The 22,024-nt window shown below is 33.3% G+C and overlaps 1 protein-coding gene across 6 annotated transcripts in view; it reads right to left on the reverse strand.

The window, feature by feature from the left end:
- The window catches only part of LOC148623447 (kinesin-like protein KIF28), a 48,728-nt gene extending 32,627 nt beyond the window's left edge, over positions 1 to 16,101 (reverse strand). For 3 of the 6 annotated variants that reach the window (XM_088565241.1, XM_088565239.1, XM_088565238.1), the window contains exons 1-5: positions 15,871 to 16,100; positions 10,947 to 11,132; positions 9,381 to 9,587; positions 5,087 to 5,215; positions 4,731 to 4,865 (exon numbers count right to left, since the gene is read on the reverse strand). In XM_088565241.1, coding sequence (XP_088421367.1) covers positions 4,731 to 4,865; positions 5,087 to 5,215; positions 9,381 to 9,587; positions 10,947 to 11,132; positions 15,871 to 15,921 — 708 coding nt within the window. In that variant the 5' untranslated portion in view covers positions 15,922 to 16,100. Of the gene's footprint in view, positions 1 to 4,730; positions 4,866 to 5,086; positions 5,216 to 9,380; positions 9,588 to 10,946; positions 11,133 to 14,801; positions 14,955 to 15,212; positions 15,450 to 15,870 lie in introns of those variants that run through there. The other 3 variants (XM_088565242.1, XM_088565240.1, XM_088565243.1) reach the window with 3 other exon arrangements.
- Between the last annotated feature and the right edge of the window lie 5,923 nt (positions 16,102 to 22,024).

Raw genomic sequence — 22,024 nt, forward strand, 5'->3', positions numbered from 1 at the left:
AGTTGAATCTTTTCTGGTCATGAGGATCATTTCCCCAATAGAAAGTTTCTTTCTAGTAACCAGTATTGTGGTTTCCAAGCTATGAGCTAAACTACAAAAATCACATTTTTTTTTGCCTCTCAAGGGAAATACTTCTAATAAGGAGTTATCCTACTACTTGGATCCAGTGAAGATTTAGAACAGCCTTTCAAGCTGAAGAAGGAAAGTCCTCTATTTTTCTTCATCTCTCATAGTTTTTTAGACATACATTGAAATAAGTGGCCATGTTATTTAAACAGACAAGGCGGCAATACATTTATAAGTTGCTGGATCAGCACAATAGACTCAATTTTTTAAATTAGACACCCTGATAATAATGATGACTAAATTTGCTTTGAATCCCCTGAGCGGTTTAAGAGAAGGAGATTGTTTTTTTTAAATGTACAATGGATGCTAAGTGATGACCTTTGGTCTACGTGAGCTAAAATGCCTATTCACATGTGACAGTTAGTTAAACAAATGTATCAGTCACATAAAAAAGCCTTTTTAGATGAAAAAGACTGAAATGTTAACTACATAAATTAGAGTTTGATTTTAGCCTACCCTGAAGTAAATCAAATACCTACTGCACATATGAAGAAATCTAAAGCCGAAAAGGATTAAAATCTATTACTTGTGACAAACACCAAGATAACTGACAATATACCAAAATTAAATGAATACAGAAAGAATCTGAAGAATAAATGAACGCAGATTCCACTTAAGTAGTACTACTAAGTAGATAATAAAAGGTCTAATAAACAAGAATATCACATGATTTGACCCAGAACCTACGGAATACTATGGGCCCAGAATCAAAGATTCATTATACAGAATACCAGTACCACATGATATGACCCAGAATCTACAGAATACTATGGGCCCAGAATCAAAGATTCATTATACAGAATACCAGTACCACATGATATGACCCAGAATCTACAGAATACTATGGGCCCAGAATCAGATTCATTATACATAAATACCAGTACCACATGATATGACCCAGAATCTACAGAATACTATGGGCCCAGAATCAGATTCATTATACAGAATACCAGTACCACATGATATGACCCAGAACCTACGGAATACTATGGGCCCAGAATCAAAGATTCATTATACAGAATACCAGTACCACATGATATGACCCAGAACCTACGGAATACTATGGGCCCAGAATCAAAGATTCATTATACAGAATACCGGTACCACATGATATGACCCAGAACCTACAGAATACTATGGGCCCAGAATCAAAGATTCATTATACAGAATACCAGTACCACATGATATGACCCAGAATCTACAGAATACTATGGGCCCAGAATCAAAGATTCATTATACAGAATACCAGTACCACATGATATGACCCAGAATCTACAGAATACTATGGGCCCAGAATCAAAGATTCATTATACAGAATACCAGTACCACATGATATGACCCAGAATCTACAGAATACTATGGGCCCAGAATCAAAGATTCATTATACAGAATACCGGTACCACATGATATGACCCAGAATCTACAGAATACTATGGGCCCAGAATCAAAGATTCATTATACAGAATACCAGTACCACATGATATGACCCAGAATCTACAGAATACTATGGGCCCAGAATCAAAGATTCATTATACAGAATACCGGTACCACATGATATGACCCAGAATCTACAGAATACTATGGGCCCAGAATCAAAGATTCATTATACAGAATACCGGTACCACATGATATGACCCAGAATCTACAGAATACTATGGGCCCAGAATCAAAGATTCATTATACAGAATACCGGTACCACATGATATGACCCAGAATCTACAGAATACTATGGGCCCAGAATCAAAGATTCATTATACAGAATACCAGTACCACATGATATGACCCAGAATCTACAGAATACTATGGGCCCAGAATCAAAGATTCATTATACAGAATATCAGTACCACATGATATGACCCAGAATCTACAGAATACTATGGGCCCAGAATCAAAGATTCATTATACAGAATACTGGTACCACATGATATGACCCAGAATCTACAGAATACTATGGGCCCAGAATCAAAGATTCATTATACAGAATACCGGTACAACATGATATGACCCAGAATCTACAGAATACTATGGGCCCAGAATCAAAGATTCATTATACAGAATACTAGTACCACATGACATGACCCAGAATCTACAGAATACTATGGGCCCAGAATCAAAGATTCATTATACAGAATACCAGTACAAAAAATGAACCACATGATATGACCCAGAATCTACAGAATACTATGGGCCCAGAATCAAATATTCATTATACAGAATACCGGTACCACATGATATGACCCAGAATCTACAGAATACTATGGGCCCAGAATCAAAGATTCATTATACAGAATACCGGTACCACATGATATGACCCAGAATCTACAGAATACTATGGGCCCAGAATCAAAGATTCATTATACAGAATACCAGTACCACATGATTTGACCCAGAACCTACGGAATACTATGGGCCCAGAATCAAAGATTCATTATACAGAATACCAGTACCACATGATATGACCCAGAATCTACGGAATAATATGGGCCCAGAATCAAAGATTCATTATACAGAATACCAGTACCACATGATATGACCCAGAATCTACAGAATACTATGGGCCCAGAATCAAAGATTCATTATACAGAATACCAGTACCACATGATATGACCCAGAATCTACAGAATAATATGGGCCCAGAATCAAAGATTCATTATACAGAATACCAGTACCACATGATATGACCCAGAATCTACATGTATGGGCCCAGAATCAAAGATTTATTATACAGAATACTGGTACCACATGATATGACCCAGAATCTACAGAATACTATGGGCCCAGAATCAAAGATTCATTATACAGAATACTGGTACCACATGATTTGACCCAGAATCTACAGAATACTATGGGCCCAGAATCAAAGATTCATTATACAGAATACTGGTACCACATGATTTGACCCAGAATCTACAGAATACTATGGGCCCAGAATCCAAATTTCATTATACAGAATACCAGTACCACATGATTTGACCCAGAATCTACAGAATACTATGGGCCCAGAATCCAAGATTCATTATACAGAATACCAGTACCACATAATTTGACCCAGAATCTACATGTATGGGCCCAGAATCAAAGATTTATTATACAGAATACTGGTACCACATGAATTGACCCAGAATCTACAGAATACTATGGGCCCAGAATTCAAAATTCATTATACAGAATACCGGTACCACATGATTTGACCCAGAATCTACAGAATACTATGGACCCAGAATCAAAGATTCATTATACAGAATACCAGTACCAAGATTTATGAGTTGTTTCACATCTTGATAAATGGTAAAAAATAATTAAAGACTGAAGTCTTCAGGGCTTACTTTCAACATCCAAAATGGCATGAATGCGATATGCTCTAAAATCAGGTGACTTCCATTAAAATCTTGGTGACCCGAATGTTTCCAATTACCCGGAACCAGATTAAACAACTGAAAATGGCTATATATAGATATAGGCATCCTGATATATATGTGACCTATATATAGTCTATTGTAACAAGCCCCTGTGTTTGAATCGGAAACTGTGTAATATTACATAAATTCAATGCTAACTGATCATTTCATCTGTTAATGCAAACTTCCCATCCCCATAAAAGCAAAAAACACACATATCATAGACATGTGTTTGATATTTTCTAAAAGAGGTACGTTGTAGTGATCTTTGGTTCCTTATGATATTGAACTGGGAACCAGATTAGGAACCAGATTAAACAACTGGCAATGAATATTCATAGATATTAGGGGCTTGCTAATGGATATGTATATGACCTATATAGTCTTGTAACGAGCCCCTGTGCCTGAATCGGAAACTGAATAATCATCAATGTTGATCTGCAGCATAAAGTGGAGTATTAATATATAACTGTGCAAATCATATGCAAATATAAAGTACTGAAATTACAAGTGCAACTGGTCACTAACAATATTAGCAACTTAAAATTTTTCATGATTAAATTCAAATACTTTTTTTTCATTTCAAAAGTGCCATTTAAACATGACTCTGTTGAATGATTTCAACCACTTTACACCTGCCTCATACCAGTTGATTATGGATGATTCAAAATGAAATAAAATTTTGTTTTAATGAAGGAAGAAATAAACATATGCATATTGAAAACTATATTGTGCCACCTTTTTTAATATTTCATAATAAGTAACAACATTACTACCATGTGAAAACTAATTATAGACTAACCAAATACATTGTTTCCATCATTAATTATTCATGTGATTTTGTCCATAAATCTATGATGTTAACTACCTTTCTATAAGGTGTTTAATTATATCTCCTGAGAATATGTTACTAAAACAGTCTCAAATGGTATCAAGTATAAGAATCTGCAGACAGAAAACCATCCTTAGATTAACACAAAAATGTTGATATCCGAAATGCTAATTAAATTAGGGTAAAATTGCTGTAACCATTAAGACAGAGACTGAGGTCCACTAACTACTGGAGATAACCTAGGCACTCGTGAGAAATAACCCAAACCAAGTCATGAGTGACAACTATTGATGGAATGATTATAGTGATTACCAATGATTGATTACATTGAATACAATATATGGAATGATCACAATAATAAGTAGTTACCATACCTGAGCAAATCTGATTGTAATCACCATGTGTGACCTACTGCTAGTGGCATTCATGTTAGTAGAGGCTGTTGTTCTATTGACAGTCCCCTGCTCCATCAAATTTTCTATTTCTTTGTAATTCCTCACAGGTACTTGCTGAAAGTATCATAAATAAAATATACTCCTTAAAAAGTCACAATGAGGGAATATCAATAAATCATAAGTTTATATTTTCTAGACTAACCCATATATGAATGGTGATTGTTCATTTACATAAAAACAATAAAGGAAAATGACATTACTTATCCTCTGTTGCTTAAAAAAAACAAACAAATAAGTTGACTAGAAAGGAAAAACATTTGATTCTGTCTGCTTACCTTAAGTCCTTCAACATAGAATCCGCTCTGTGGGTTTTGTCTGATTTTTAGACCTCCTTGTTGAGGCTTAGCTTTAACAAGAAGGTCACGAACTTGTTCATTATAAATCTCCAACATACTGAATGATACCTAGAATATATAAATATATAGAAACAACATACTGAATAATACCACAACTAAGAACATAAAAATATATAGAAATAACATACTGAACTATATCTTCAACATAAAAATATGGAGGAATGACATGGTAAAAAGGCACTACTTAGGCCACACACATACTTACAAATAATATGGTAAGAAGACACTACTTCAGCCAGGCATATACTTAGAAATGACATGGTAAAAAGACACTACTTTTGCCAGGCATATACTTAGAAATAATATGGTAAAAAGACACTACTTCAGCCAGGCATATACTTAGAAATGACATGGTAAAAAGACACTACTTTGGCCAGGCATATACTTAGAAATAATATGGTAAAAAGACACTAAATCAGCCAGGCATATACTTAGAAATGACATGGTAAAAAGGCACTACTTAAGCCACGCACATACTTACAAATAATATGGTAAAAAGACACTACTTCAGCAAGGCATATACTTAGAAATGACATGGTAAAAAGGCACTACTTAGGCCAGGCATATACTTAGAAATGACATGGTAAAAAGACACTACTTCAGCCAGGCATATACTTAGAAATGACATGGTAAAGACACTACTTCAGCCAGGCATATACTTAGAAATAATATGGTAAAAAGACACTACTTTGGCCAGGCATATACTTAGAAATAATATGGTAAAATGACACTACTTCAGCCAGGCATGTACTTAGAAATAATATGGTAAAAAGGCACTACTTAGGCCAGACATGTACTAAGGAATGACATGGTAAAAAGGCACTACTTAGGCCACGCATGTATTAAGGAATGACATGGTAAAAGGCAGTACTTAGGCCATACAAGTACTCAGAAATGACATGGTAAAAAGGCACTACTTAGGCCAGGCATATACTTAGAAATAACATGGTAAAAAGACACTACTTCAGCCATGAATGTGCTTAGAAATGACATGGTAAAAAGACACTACATAGGCCAGGCATGTACTTAGAAATAATATGGTAAAAAGTTACTACTTAGGCCAGACATGTACTAAGGAATGACATGGTAAAAGGCAGTACTTAGGCCATACTTGTACTTAGAAATGACATGGTAAAAAGACACTACTTAGGTCACACATGTAATTAGAAATAACTTTGCTTAAAGGCACATCTTCAGCAATGCATTTACTTAAAATAATATGGTGGAAATGCACAAATTAGGTGATAAACGTACTTAGGAATAACAAAGTAGCCCTATCCCACTCATTTGGACAACTTAGAAATAAAAGTATTCATAGATAAAGGTAACTGAGTGTATTTGGTAAATCCACTTACTGATCAGGATCAATAAAATTAATAAATTTGTTATAACTGATTTATTTGCTTAGGATACTTAGATACAAATTGTTTAAATTATATATTTATAATGAATAATGATTTTCAATATTCCTATAATTTCATAACTAATACTGGCCTTTAAATAAAAACAGTAATTTAAGTCTCTGTAAGAATTATGGTTGAAAGACTAAAATTCCAATCAGTCAGAAGAAGTATTAGAGTATAAGTAGAATTGTATTGTTCTGCAGTTGCTTTGTTGAGCTGAATTTTTTTTATACCAAATTAACAGATGGGTAAATCACATCAGCAAGGAAAGGAATATAGAGAAATAATGTAGAAATGTGAGTCCAATGAGTGGAACTGTTGCTTTCAACATGTAATATAATTCAACTGTTTTATTAAAAAAGTTGAATCATCTCTATTTATGAGCATCTGTCAATAACCATCTTACTTCATGTACGCTTTTGGAGTCCCCCACAGTAACTACAATGTATATTCTTTCATGCACATCTATGTATGATGTCTATTCTTCCTATAAAATTTCATCAAAGTTCCTTGAGCGGTTTAAGTGGAGAAGCACTTAGGAGGTTTTTACATGTAAAACCCTGAAGTTGGATTATCTCCTTTTTGGAGTCCCCAGACAGTAACTACATTCCTTGTCTTAATTACCTGTACATTTATTCCCTGACATATATTCTTGTGTGGACAAAATGAAAATGTTTATTTCTTGCCCCCTTTTAGCTTCTCATTCCAGTCAGTTCAAGTCAAAACCCCCAAAATCAATCCCAGACTTTCTTTTGTGGTATGGTACCTACACTCAAAATGTCTGTTTTGTGCCCCCTTTTGGGGTTGTAAGATATATACATAATGCATATTTTCTCAGGTACATACCAACTAAAGTCACATGAATATCAAATTAAACAAGGAAATAAGAATCCTTACATAAAATTTTAAATTCTATGGATATCGGTATCAAGCTGTTAGTTTATTAAGTGTCAAGAGTCATTCTTTGTGTATTCAGTACGAAGTCATAAAAACTTTATTGACTTTTAGCATGTATAGCTGAATGATCAACAAAGACTTAAGGACCCTTAAAACAGAGAAACCGAAAAATGTTTTATTTACAAATTCTACATTGAACAAGTGTGGTAGCACAATTAAGAGAATCAAGACTGAGCAGCAATCAAAACAAATACAACAGGCTATTCATTAAGAGGTGATACAAGATACTTTTACCAGTCTTAGCTCCTTAAAGGTAACTCCTGAATTTTAAAATTTCATACATTTTTATAAAAGAAAATGATGAAAAGAACCTCCTACAAAACCAAAAGGTACCTGCATTGCAACAAAATAATGAAACCCCTGCAATTACACTCTAAAAAGGGAAAATGTGTATAAGGCACAATGCCATAAGACCAATTGATGAAATATAAATATTTATACTTATTATGACTAAATCATGTGCACAGTAATGTTCTGTATGTATGAGCCTGGCCTATGGCTAAGCTGTAAAACCTGTGTTAACTGGCTCCCATTAGGATTATCAATTTTATAAGAAAGAAAAGCATGTGCAAAAATCTGCATTATTACACAATTGTAAACTGTGAACAATGTGGCATGAACAACGTGGCATGAACAATGTGGCATGAACAAGCTGACAGTAAGTAGGTAGATACAGGTTGTTTTTGTCCTATTTGTTCAAGTGTTTGTATTCTGTAACTACCAGTATCTTAACAATTTAATACAAATACAACAGATTTTTATAGTTCCCTTAAATGTTGTGTTTTCCCATCACTGTCACAGGTTAGGGGGAGGATTTAGTACTCACAAACAAGTTTAACCCTGCTACATACTTAATGTGCCTGTCCCAAGCCAGGGACCTGTAGTCCAGTGATTAGTTATGGTCACTGTCATTTGTTTTATGTTTTTACTATAGATTAGGTCAATTTCATCTTTTATGAATAGTTTCACATCATTTATTTTGGGCCCCTTTTACGGCTTTCTTTATGGTATGGGTTTTGCCCATCATTGAAGACTGTAGTGACCTGTAGAAATTAAATTGTTCATTGCTTGACTTTAGTGGATGACTGTCTCATTGGCAGTAATACAACATCTCCTATTTTTATATGTAAACCAGTAATATGTGTTTAAGAACATTAAATATTTCTTCCCACTATCACACCAACAAATACACAACATAATTTAAATGCACATTAAAATGCAATTGCTTATATACTTGAGCAATCAACAATATGCCTTGTGTTAACAATAGGTTTAAATATTAAAATATTCATAAGATGTTAATAGATTATAACCTGAGAGTCCATCGACAAGACTATTGATCTTATTCTTCCTCAAATATTCAGTTCATTGTAAGGTTTAATAGAAAAAAAATCTGTTTCATTAAAAATCAAATACAAAATATACCCTGTCGCAAAATGTTGAAATCTGAACTATAGGAACAATTTGGGTCCAATGATATTTATTTTGGATTGACAAAGTACTGCATGGTTTCAACATAGTATTGAATATAATTATAAAAAAAATGATCTGATATCCAGATGATGTTGAGTTGTACTACATGTACTAGGATCACTGTCTTGAGTTAAACTTCATGTACTAGGATCAATGTCTCGAGTAATACTACATGTACCAGGATCAGTCTTGAGTTATACTTCATGTACTAGGATAAATGTCTTGAGTTATACTACATGTACCAGGATCAGTCTTGAGTTATACTACATGTACTAGGATCACTGTCTTATTGATATTTTCTCCTTTGCTATACTACAAACAACTGCAGATAAGGAAAGCAGTTGGACCTAACTGAGATTGTATTATATATTTTAACAAACCTGTAATTGTTTACTTTTATCTTCATTCTTTTCAACAGCTTTAAACAGCTCCTCGCATGTTATAGGAACTATTCCTTTGTTTGGTCCATATCCAATCATTGAATAACTCTTGCCTGCCCCAGTCTGTCCATAGGCAAATAGAGCTGCATTGTATCCTTGCCATGCATTGTCTAACACACCCTTCCCAAGGTCATTGAAAACTTGTCTCTGAAAATAGAAAAGTGCTATAAAATACTTCAGAAGGGCATATAAGCAAGACTATCTACAAATGTACATGTATGTTCTCCCTGTAATGTCTCCTAGTGACACAATCTATGTTCTCACTGTAATATCGCCTAGTGACACTATCTATGTTCTCACTGTAATGACACCTAGTGACACTATCTATCTTCTCCCAGTAATGTCGCCTAGTGACACTATCTATGTTCTCACTGTAATGTCTCCTAGCAACACTGTCTATGTTCTCACTGTAATGTCTCCTAGCTACACTATGTTCTCACAGTAATGTCTCCTAGTGACACTTTCTATGTTCTCACTGTAATGTCTTCTAGTGACACTATCTTTGTTCTCACTGTAATGTCTCCTAGCGACACTATGTTCTCGCAGTAATGTCTCCTAGCGACACTTTCTATGTTCTCACTGTAATGTCTTCTAGTGACACTATCTTTGTTTTCACTGTACCACACTATCTATGTTTTCACTGTAATGTCTTCAAGACACTTCAGTCAATGTGTATAAGTCAGGAATGTTTTGAATGGTCTGAATGGCAAAAGTATGTTGCTCGGTCATTGGAAATTTGCACTATGTTGATTATAATGTATAATCTCTTGTTTAACTAAATTCAAGATTTCACCTATATACTGTATAACTCAACATTTTTTTCTCAACATACTAGTTTTTTTATATTACAAAGCGTGTAGAGCATACCATGTAGCATACTAATCTACATATGAATAATAAAAGAACTCAACAGCATAGCTTGATTCACTTATGTATTGATTCAAGTGACTAACACATTCAGAAGTATATATTTTGGACCAGTTCTGACATTTTTTCAGACCCTTCATTCAGTTAAACAGGTCTGGCTTCCAAGAACAAATAGTAAAAGTAAGAAGGACATTCATCTAATGGTATGAAGAATACCCTGGAATTCAGGTGTATACAAATAATCCAGAAGAATTTACAACAAATATTGTTATGGCAAAAGGCCAATCAAATCATTTCCTCTACTCTGACAGATAAATGTAAATGAGGAAACAAAAAGATAGACTCGGTAGTCTGTGCATATGTACATGTACTCAAATGGACATTTTAAAATTACATGCATCTACATGTAAATATAACAAAGTATTTTAACTTCCATTTCTATTGATTGTGTTACTACGGTATATATGTACATGTATCATTGACAATATCATAGATAGAAAACACATGTAATAGTTAATGAGAAAGTCCATCACGGATGTTTACTGGTATTAAACATTACATGTTTTAAAATTTTATTACCTGAACAGTAGCACTATTCTTATATACACTGATGGACAAAATTGGTATCTGATTGCTCACCTGATCACTATAGTTGGAGTTAGGTTTTGGCGCATATATTCCTTCCTCACTTTCATCATAGTCTGCATGGGACCAATAACTATGGTCAAAAGAGAAAACCTTAGTATCACCATTTTCAGGATTCTTTATAGTAGTTGACTGACCAGACATTGATATGACACATTTTGACCCAGCATTCTTCTCCCGCTGAAAGTAATATAAAATACATAAAGAATAATATATGTGTATTGAACAAAGTTCTTCATACATGTATAGTTGTTAATTACTATAAAAGCTCTGAAATACTTTTCAGTAAATTTGTCATTTACTTTCATCATTTTTTTCCATGTAAAATGTATATAATTTGTTAAACTTGTGTGAGAAAAATATTAACATTTCACTTGTTCTGCTGAGCTTGGCTTGTGAAAATGACAGAATCATCATACACAGTCACATGTATTGTAAATATATAAGCAGAAGGACAATATCTATGCTGATATTTTTTACTTAATTTTACAAATGAAATCACTAAGTGATCTATAAAAAAGTATACATTTCATATATCCTGAATTTTTTTTAAACTCAGGGAAAAACAACTGTCAGATCTTGGGTACTATAAGTCCATTATTTCATTATATCCATGTGAATGTTCCATATAACATCCTTCAGTCATTAACAATAGAGTTTGACAATGCTTGGTACACATATTTATTAGATGTACATGTACATACATATACCGAGACTTAGTATTTACAGTACAGAAAGCAACATACCATGGCTGAACACTGACACAGTGGTACAGTATAGAAAGAGACATACCATGACTGAACACAGACATTGAGGTACAGTTTAGAAACAGACATACCATGACTGAACACAGACATTGTGGTGTACCACTCTTTTATTTAGAATAAGTAAATGTTTTGTTACTTTCTTTTTTATTAAGAGTGATGAGCCCTATCCCTTTCAATACTGGAAAAATTTGAAAATATCTTAAAGACAACTAGAGGCTCTCAAGAGCCTGAATTGCTTACCAGGCTTAATAAGCAACAGTCTATTTTTTGTAAAAGCAGCCATGTATTTTCATGGCCATTGGGTAAAATTTCATAATGCTCATACATGTACCTAAAAATTAATCAGATCAATTTTCATTAAATCCTGTCCAGTTGTTCCTAAGAAGTTTTTTTTTAAAGCAATAACATTAAAAATAGCAAAAATATTTTGTGAAAGGGCAGTAACTAACTAAGTTCAACAGATTTACATGAAAACTTAGCCAGAGATAGATCTCATCACGCTGTATACTTTTACCCTGTCATAATTTTGCTAAACCTAACGGTTTTGGAGATAAATGCAAAAGACTTAAAACAGTCAGACTCCTATATGTATGTTCTATTTCTAGAAAAATGGTAGCCATGTTTTTTGACAGATAAAAAATCCTCACATCAATCTATGCAGAATATCCTAAGGAACATTAATACCAAGTTTGGTTCTACATGTGATTAGAGAAGTAGTTTCAGGGGAGAAGAGTTCAAAATAATTTTAACGATGATGGGCGTCAAGTGGAGGCAATAGCTGACATGGCCCTTTGGGACAGGTGAGCTAAAAAGGTATTCACTGCTACTCTATGAGTGGTACACCACAATGTCAGTGATCAGTTCCGGCATGTCTCGTTCTGTACAATTTTGTGTTTTGTAAGTATAATCAATGTACATGTATTGTATCTAGATATTTAAACATGTACATGTACTCTGATGGTCAACAGTGTATCATCTGGATTTCAAGATCAAAGATCAAAGTCAGAGTGGGGCAAATTGTTATACAGGATGGAATGAAACACTTTGTCAATGTTCTGTATTATTTATTAATTCTCAAATTTAACATTCAAGTTTTCAGTTGTTGTGCATAATACAACAATCAACCTCTTAATACATACATGTACATAATGTAAATGTATTGTACTCAAATAAAATATCTTTTGTTTTCTAATCCTGGAGTCTTAAACATGATTGTGATGGCCCAGAATGCCTGACAGCTCAATCTTTACTTAATACATGTACTTTAATTCCTGCATTTTTCAACATACATGTATGGGGTATACAATGTAGTCAATAAGACTACATATACAATTTCATGTTTATAACATATCAAATAATCAAAACATCAATGACAAGTACATGTATCACAAAGACTAAGAACATAAGTACAGCATAAGTCATATTATGGTGATATTTTACACATATGGTAACAGAAATTTTTTTCTACAGTACTTCAGTACCCGTAGGATTTCTGTTTCATAATAAATTCATGAAGTTCTGCGTGTGACTTATTTGACAGGGATTACAATGGATGTTAAGATTTATTCTGACAAATAAATAAATATTTGATAATTTCCTGTTTGATACTAAAGGAATGTCACTCCAAGGGGGGGACAATTCTATCCCAAACATTTATTTGATGTCAAGAGCCCTCTTTACAGTCATACAATAAATAAAACAACAATTTAAAGTACTAACTACTTATAATATTAGTGATTTTATTATTTTACAACTTAACAAAAGGTTACCTTTAGTACAAAGCCTACAACATGTATGAAACTTAGCCCAGCTGGTGGGATAAATTATAAAAACATCATTGACAACAAAAACATTTACTTGTATCTCAAATATCTAGATGTATTTACAAATGTTTATCTTTAAAAAAATCTGCCAATTATATAGCAACTCTATCAAATATATTTGCATTTTATTAAAAAGAGACACATGGATAAAGTTCTTCCCTGTAAACACAGAAAATCTATTGTTTAGCTGTCTTGTCTTGAATCAAGGCTACAAGTATTTCAGAAAAAGAGTTAAGAAAAAGAGCAAAAAATGAATTTCTATACACATCACAGTACATGTAGATACATGTAGATAAGCTGAATATATACTGAATATTACATGTCAAAATCTGTATCACATGCTGTATCAACCCGAGACTCCTATATCAACCCAAGGGCCACAGGCCCCTTCACAGACTACACTTGAAATATTTAAAAAATACATGATATAATGAACATGATATGTTAAAATCTGTATCCCATGCTGTATCAACCCGAGACCTATATCACCTGGCGGGCTTGTGGCCTTTGGGGCGGGTTGATACAGCCTACGATACAGAAATTAACATGTTATATTCACTATGTATATCATATACTAACAGATAGTGCATATGACTCGCACCAGGGACTGGTTATATTACTATTATAGTTAATATACAACGTACATGTACATGTATATTATATATAAATGAAGTCCCTGCATGCACTTATAAATGCCAGGGATATTTTGTTCGCGGATGCCATTACACATGTATTAAAATTTAAATATTTTGTACACATGTATACTGCTGTCAGAAGCATATGTCACATGTAACATACATTTCTGTACCTGTCAAGTCTATGATTTTTTTTTTCAAAACAAGGAAGTAAATTGTGCTTACAAAATATGTAATGAGAAACAAAACTTTTACTTATACCAAAAATAGACCTGCATAGATTTTTCTTTAATATTATAATCTTATAGCATTAGCTGGGATTCTAATTTCAATAACAAAAAATATATTTATTAACAAATCTTGTATCTAGTTCTGAAACTTCAAATCTTATGTGTACATGTACATGTACAATGTAAATAAATTGTACCTATCTATTCTTCTAAATGAACATTAAAACTGATATGAAATAAAGACCAGTACTAGAACTAAAACAAGTGGTAAGTGTATATAATCCTTTATGAAGAGACATTAATCATTATGTATTTGGTTAGTTTCCCGTCTGTTACAGAATGTTCAATAAATACTTCTTATATTTTAGTGACATTGCTGCAATATACAGGTTACCTTCATTCAAAATATCTTTGGCAAGATTTCATTTTAACAGACCTCAATTCACCTGCACTCATGTGTCAGGTCCAGCTGCTCCTTGGTATAATAGCTATTTTGTAAGATTAATTTTGGACTTGACTTGATTATGGATTGAATTATTGTTCAGTAATTATGTTATTACCCATGTAGATAGTGTAGGAAATGTTTTCACATACTTTGACACCAAGTTAGTGAACTCTACTTCAAAGCTGCCTACCAACATGTTAGAGGGGGTGGACCGGGGGGTGTGGTACTTCATCCCCTTTCACCCCAGACCATCACCTCCTACCCTTCTGACTATATATTCCGACCCCTTTCATTTTACCCCCAGTTACTGTTCCCAACCATAATCCCTGCTTCCCATACAAATATGTATTTTTCACTCACCGTTTCCCTCCTCTTCAACGGTTGTGTCCCTCCCATCCACCACTAATCACCATCCTTTCAACCACCAACTACTGCTTTATTCCCACCCCCTACTCAAGCAATGCCAGAAGTTGTCTGGCAAGCTATTTTCTGACTTGGTGCCATGGGGTATGGAGGAACAGAATTCCAACCTCTTACGTTGTAGGAGTATCCCAACCCCATGTCCACCCTCCGATGTGATAAGATCATATGTGTCAAAACATAAACATCTAATTTTATCTCAAGACTATGCCGAAAGGACAAGCACCAGAAGATACTGAAATATCAATTCCATGAATATTAGGGTAACACGAATCACCGGAATGCCCCGTAATCACCGAAATGCCCCTACAAATCACCGGAATGCCCATTGAAATCACCGAAATGCCCCTTCAAATGACTTTACATGATGAATTTCATAAAGATTACGGGGCATTCCGGTGATTCGTAGTACCGTGAATATTATTTCTTTATTTTCCCCCGGTGTACATGTACATTGTACATATTTTGAATAGGGGGTCCAGAAAAACATGTTCTTGGTATTATTTGCCAAAATAATGCAAGAAGTCAACAAATTTGGCTCGAATTTCCGGGACCCTTACTATAATTAGTCAATAAAGTCATATAAATCTAACTTTACCTGATTGAAAGGACGGACACGGACCGCTACCTTAACACTGTCTCCTGGCATTGTCTTTTCTTGAATGAATAATGTCAATATCTATACATTTGATTATTTATCCAAAAAATCATGAGATTCTACGCCACTTAATCAAATCATGAACCTGACACATGAGTGCAGGTAAACAACTCCACATGTTTGGTTTGTTGCGATGTTCAAACTGACAGGTACCCGGAAGTAGTGACCAATCAGATTTCCGGACTCAGTGAGTATCTGTGAAAGCGTGACTATCTGTGACAGGTGATAAAATGTCAACAAAGTACTAATTAATGGCGCGAATGATCTAAAACACTTTATAAAAAATATTCTGAGTAAATATTAACGATAACTAATTAAGATGTAATTGTGGTGCATTAAAATAATTTACATACAAAACAAAACTCCTTTGCAACTGAACACATGCTCACGATGTTATGAAAAGGAGAAAAGCCACTCCCCGCCCCCCCCCCCACCCGGGAAAGATTCTTAATGTGAAGCATGTTCTTTAAAAGTTTGCCTGTTCTTATTTGATTCAAGTTCTTGCAACTGTAATTTCCAATTTGTTTCATATAATAAACAAAAATATGTTAAAGTTAGATCTGTGAAATCTTATAAAGATGATTTTATAGAGCATCTGAGGTTACTGATGCTGAATAGGAAATGTGTTTTTGTGTCTCAGATATATACGAGGCCATGTCATTTTTTTAGAGATTTTTTATTCATATTCTTATTTTCATTTTATCATCCATTTCATGTTCATCGTCTGAATATAGCTGAAATATTGCTGCTCTGACGTTAAACCCCAACAATCAATCAATCATTATTCATATTCTTGACAGTTGCCCCCCCCCCGAAAGACATTAGGGTTAAACAAACAACAGAACCCTGGATGACAGCAGAAATTTGGAAAAATATTTAAAAAAGAGATAAATTATTATCTATTTATGAGATGTCTAGAGGAAGGACGATCATAAAAAAAAGAATAGTAAAATCAGAAATTTTGTCCAAAGATCATGCAAAATCAGAATACATTAGTAGTCAAATTAAAGAGAATAAAAATAATCCAAATCAACTTTGGAAGAATCGTAAAAAATCATGATTTCAAAAGATCCTAAATCAAATCCAAATATAATTTTAAATATAGACATGCTAACAATAAAATATCTAATAGTTTCAATATTTTTTTTACAAATAAAACTGCAAAATTAGTTGAAAAGCTATCAAGTGCTAAAGGTTTGTAAAGTGCCAGGGGCGGATTCAGGCGGCGCGTGGCGGGCGTGCGTCCCCTAAAATTTGCAAAGCAGGGGTTGTCAGGGGTAACAAAAGATATCTACATTGCACCTACTCTAGAAGAATATTTCAAAAAATTTTTTTCCTCGCTCCGCTCCCCGAAATTTTAACTGTGCGCCCCCTAATCTAAAATCCTGGACCGGCCCCTGAGTGCCACGTCCAGTACAGAAAAATCAATTTATGTTCATAGAAGAAAATCAGATTTAAATTTTAGTCTAAAACATGTTGAACATGTAAAGCCCCTTTTAAAGAAAAAAGGATAGACTTTAGCCCGAAAATTACAGGCCAGCTACTAGTAATATTTTAAGTTTTGTTTAAAAAATTTGGGAAAAGGCCGCTTATAAGCAACTTGAAAAAATCCTTATTTCGAATAATTTATTATTTAAACTTCAGTCGGGCTTCAGAAGTTCTAATTCAACAGATATATATCTCATTCATTTAATTGGTGACAGCAAAAGTCAAACAGCAATTGGTATTTTTACAGGCACGGTAGACCTACAAAAGGCTTTTGACACTGTCGATCTTATAAACTGGAGGTTATTGAAGTACGACCAATACCATGGTTCAAGTCTTACTTGATGGTGTCCTTCAGGGGAGCTTACTGGGTCCTTACTATTTCTAATATATGTCAATGATGTTCAAACTAGCATTGACTCAGATTGTAAAGTATAAATATGTGCAGGTGATACTTCTATTTTATATTCACATAAAGATCCCGTAGTTATCTCTCGCAAATGATCTGGAATGCTAGAGTCTTGACATGAGTGGTTAATAGACAATAAATTGTCCCTACATTTGGGAAAGACGGAGAGTATATTGTTTGGACCAAGTCGGAAACTACGGTCACTATTGCCAGCCGTTTTTGCTGTCTCTTGCTATATGGTATTAATATTGAATCCAAAAATTTTGTAAAATATTAGGGAATTATAATTAATCAATTTCTGATTGGGGATTTGATTGTTAATTCTATTCTAAATCAAAGGCTTAAATTTCTATATAGAAATAAACAATCATGTTTAAACCTTCAAACAAGGAAAACACTATGTTCTTCTCTGCTTCAGTGTCATTTTGACTATGGATGTGCATGACGGTATGAACTAAGATTGTAAGATTTATTTTACAACTTCATTCTAGAAAGAGTGTGGCATATATTGAATTTGAAAAATTAAGCTTTTTAAATATTTGTAATAGAGTCAAACAGCTAAGACTTAATCATGTATTTAACATTTATTATAATATATGTCGAAATTATTTGCACAATTTTGTTAGAAATGAAACATCTATTAATAGGAAATCAAGAAATAAGAATTTTTTAACCAATAATCAACTTCTTTTTTTTCTACAATGGTATTAAGGATTGGAACCCACTACCAGAAATTGTTAAAAGTTGTTCAAAAAATGTCAAGTCAACACGTTTTTGATGGAAAAATTTCAGTCCATATTTAATTCAAAGTCAAATTCTTTATTGATGATGTTGCCATATTCTGGCGTATATCACAAACAAACATATATACAATACATAGAAGATATAAAACACATTCAAGTAAACACAATTGGTAATATAAGAATACAAAAGTCATTGCATGAAAGTTTCAAGCATAATTGAAAGCTTTAAAATGCCTGTACTGTCCTGTCATTTTTTTCTAATATCATTTGCTTCTTTTATAAATTTTCAAAGTGATTGGGTAGTACATGTAGTATGCTTATTTGGATTAGGCAGTTCCCTGGTGAGTTTTGGATCTGCAGTAACTGTTACATAAATGTTACAAAAGTTCCTCCTCTAAGTGTATCATATTGAGGACATTTCAGAATAAAATGATTTTCATTTTCAACTTCTGTTTTACAATATTTGCAGAAGTGGTGTCTTATTATAACGACCGACTTCTATTTTTAAAGAATGAGCGCTTATTCTGATTTTTGTAAGTTCTGCTCTTGAAACTCTATGAAAAGAAAGTTTGAGGTAATTTTGTAGTTACTTGTATTATAGATGGTGCTATAAAAGTAAAGTTTTCCTTGTTTCTTTTCTTTAATATTTAAAAAAAAATATTTTAATTTTATTTATGTAATACTCTTCAATTATCAAAGTATAAATGGCCTCTAGCCTACTTGTTCAGTTATGATAAATTATAATACTCTGAAATTTAACTGTACCAAACTTGGTGTGTGCTGGTAGTCTCTTCATTTTAAAGGATCCCATTGGAAATAAGTCTTATCGCTATTGTGGACCATCCCATGTTAGGCTACAGTAAATATTTTATCCGAAACAGTCTAATTACTCACATTTTAAAAAAATAATTTTAGCTGTTTTAATTTTTTTTACAATTTTATAGGCATTTTCATTACCTAGTCAATTTCACTTTTAAATCATCATTATCTGTAGCTGTCAAAGCATGTATAGTGCTTATATCAACCAGTAATTAATCTGTAACTGTCGGTCAACATTTATGCCTTTTATCTTGAATAAATATTATTTGCCTGCACTTTTAGCATACCCTAAAATTTTGGAGGTATTTTTGTTTTGTTTACTTTTTAAGTGTGAAATCATAAAGCAAACTTGTTTGGATGTGAACAGAAAATAAAATTTATATATATATATATTATGTAAAGGATTAAATAAACAACATTCATTTCCTTATTTGAACAGTGATTTTGATCCATTTTCTAAATGTATGCCAAAGAGGTCGAACCCTGAACACGGAGATAAAACAAATATGTACAAGTCTAAGTATGTACCGACACTTTACGTCAACATTTAAGTTTGTGCAGCTCTGAATTTTGATTGTGATTAAAAGTTTTAACTTTCTACGTGGTAGAAACTCTTGGTCACGTATTTCGACGCTTTGGAATAATAAATTATCTTTAAAAGTTTCATTCAATTGTGTAGAATGAGTTACGAATAAGAGATGGGTACCCCATGTCGGGAACTAACGAAATCTATATTTTGCAAAAACATTCATATTAAAATCAGATTAACTTAAAAAGGAAGGTGTGCATATTCAATATTAAATAAGGATTCTGTGAAAGTTTCATTAAAATTCCATTCAGTGGTCTAGCAAAGAAAATAAACAAATATGGTGAAACGAAACTAATGCACCAGCGAATAGCATAAATACGAAATCAGTAAATACCTTTGGAGATCCCCAAAATGTCTTCAATAAGTGACAACACACCTTTAAGTAAGCTCTTAATGTACCAGGATGAGTATCATATAAAAGATAGGTACACACGTGTCGGCGATGAGGCATCTAAAAATTTATTAAAAATTTGATAAAATGCTCCACAGAGTGCATCTAAATTCGCCCGCAGAGGTCGAACCCCGAACAGATGGGACAAATATGGACAGCTCTGAATTTGATTTTGATAAAACGTTTTTAATATAGTATATAAAAATGAAAGGGAATCCTTCAATATAATTAATAGAAGAAAAAAACAAAACAAAAACAAAAACAAAAACAAAAACAATGCAAAAAAAATTGATAAGAGTCTTTAAGTTATTGTGCAATTATGGGACCCTCTTTAAGAATACAGTCCAAAAACAACGGAAAGTTAAAAATCCACAACAATCAATAATATTTTCAAAATTTACTAAAATTGAAATGGAGCTTACAGCAATATAAATAAATAATTTGCCGAAGTTTCAATGACATTGTTGCAAGGGTTCTGAGTTATAGTCCGAAAAATACCCCCCCCATTTTTGTACGAGTTAAGCTATATAACTGAAAAACGAAAAAAAAAAAGCAAAAATTTATAATTAATATAAAGAATGAAACAATTCACCACAAAAATGGTAGTGGTTTCGAGTTATAGTGCGAAGTACGAACGACGGACGAACATCGGTATACTATAATACGACCTTTCTAGAAAGGTGGAAAGGTGTTCGTATGAAAATAGATTAAAACGGAAGAAACATCTTCAATATTAAACTAAAAGTTACTAACAATTTGATAACACGCATCTTTAACCTCCACTTTGATTCGAATAAAAATCTAAATGGGAGGTGCACAATGAGATTATGTAAACAAGAGGCTCAAAGGAGCCTGAATCGCTCACCTGGTTGAATTTTGCCTTTCAAAGGCAATAAATTTAACAAGAAGTTGTCCAACAATTTTGACACATGAAGTCTTTGGTAGAACTTATAGTACGTGGGCTGAGATAACCCCCTGTGCACTCCCCACTCATTAACCAAAATAGGATTTTTAGGTACCCTTATACCTCCCATTTACGAATCTCTTTGTCGCCAGAAAATAAACTGAAGCAATTTTGCATTTTTGGCTACTTTTTATACCTCGTTGAGACAAAAATCTATTTTTATTTTTTTGTTATTATACGAACGTCTTTTTTTTCTACAGAAAGTATTAAACTGACATATGTATGTATCATCATGTAGCCCAATGTCTCAGCTTTACAGTAGTACCAAGAAAGTTGCGCTTAGGGTTTTGCGGTAAAATGCTTCAGTAAAAAATGTGTTATTTGATGTTTTCTGTTTAGTTTTATCACAATTTATACTTCTGGGATTCTTTTGATGAATTTTGGCGAGTTTCATTGTCAGAATTTATCAAACAAATGCGAAAAATGGGAGTAGTCTGACAACTTTTGTCCCTGAAGACTATTGTAGTTCTAATAACAAGGATCATTTCAGCTATTGAAAGCATTTAGCTTAACCTAACGGTTTTAGAGATATATGCGAAAAACTACTGTCTGTTCCCTATGTTCTATTGTAAGTAACAGCAGCCATTTGTTTTTGACTGATAAAAAATCCCCACATCAGCTCTATGCAGGATACACCAAGGAACATTCATATCAAGTTCAGTTCCAATTGATTAAATAATGTTAGAGGAGAAGA

This window comes from Perna viridis, chromosome 2 (assembly GCF_037379345.1).
Source record: "Perna viridis isolate PV_CMFRI_1.1 ecotype Kerala chromosome 2, ASM3737934v1, whole genome shotgun sequence".
In the NCBI taxonomy this organism is placed as follows: Eukaryota; Metazoa; Mollusca; class Bivalvia; order Mytilida; family Mytilidae; genus Perna; species Perna viridis.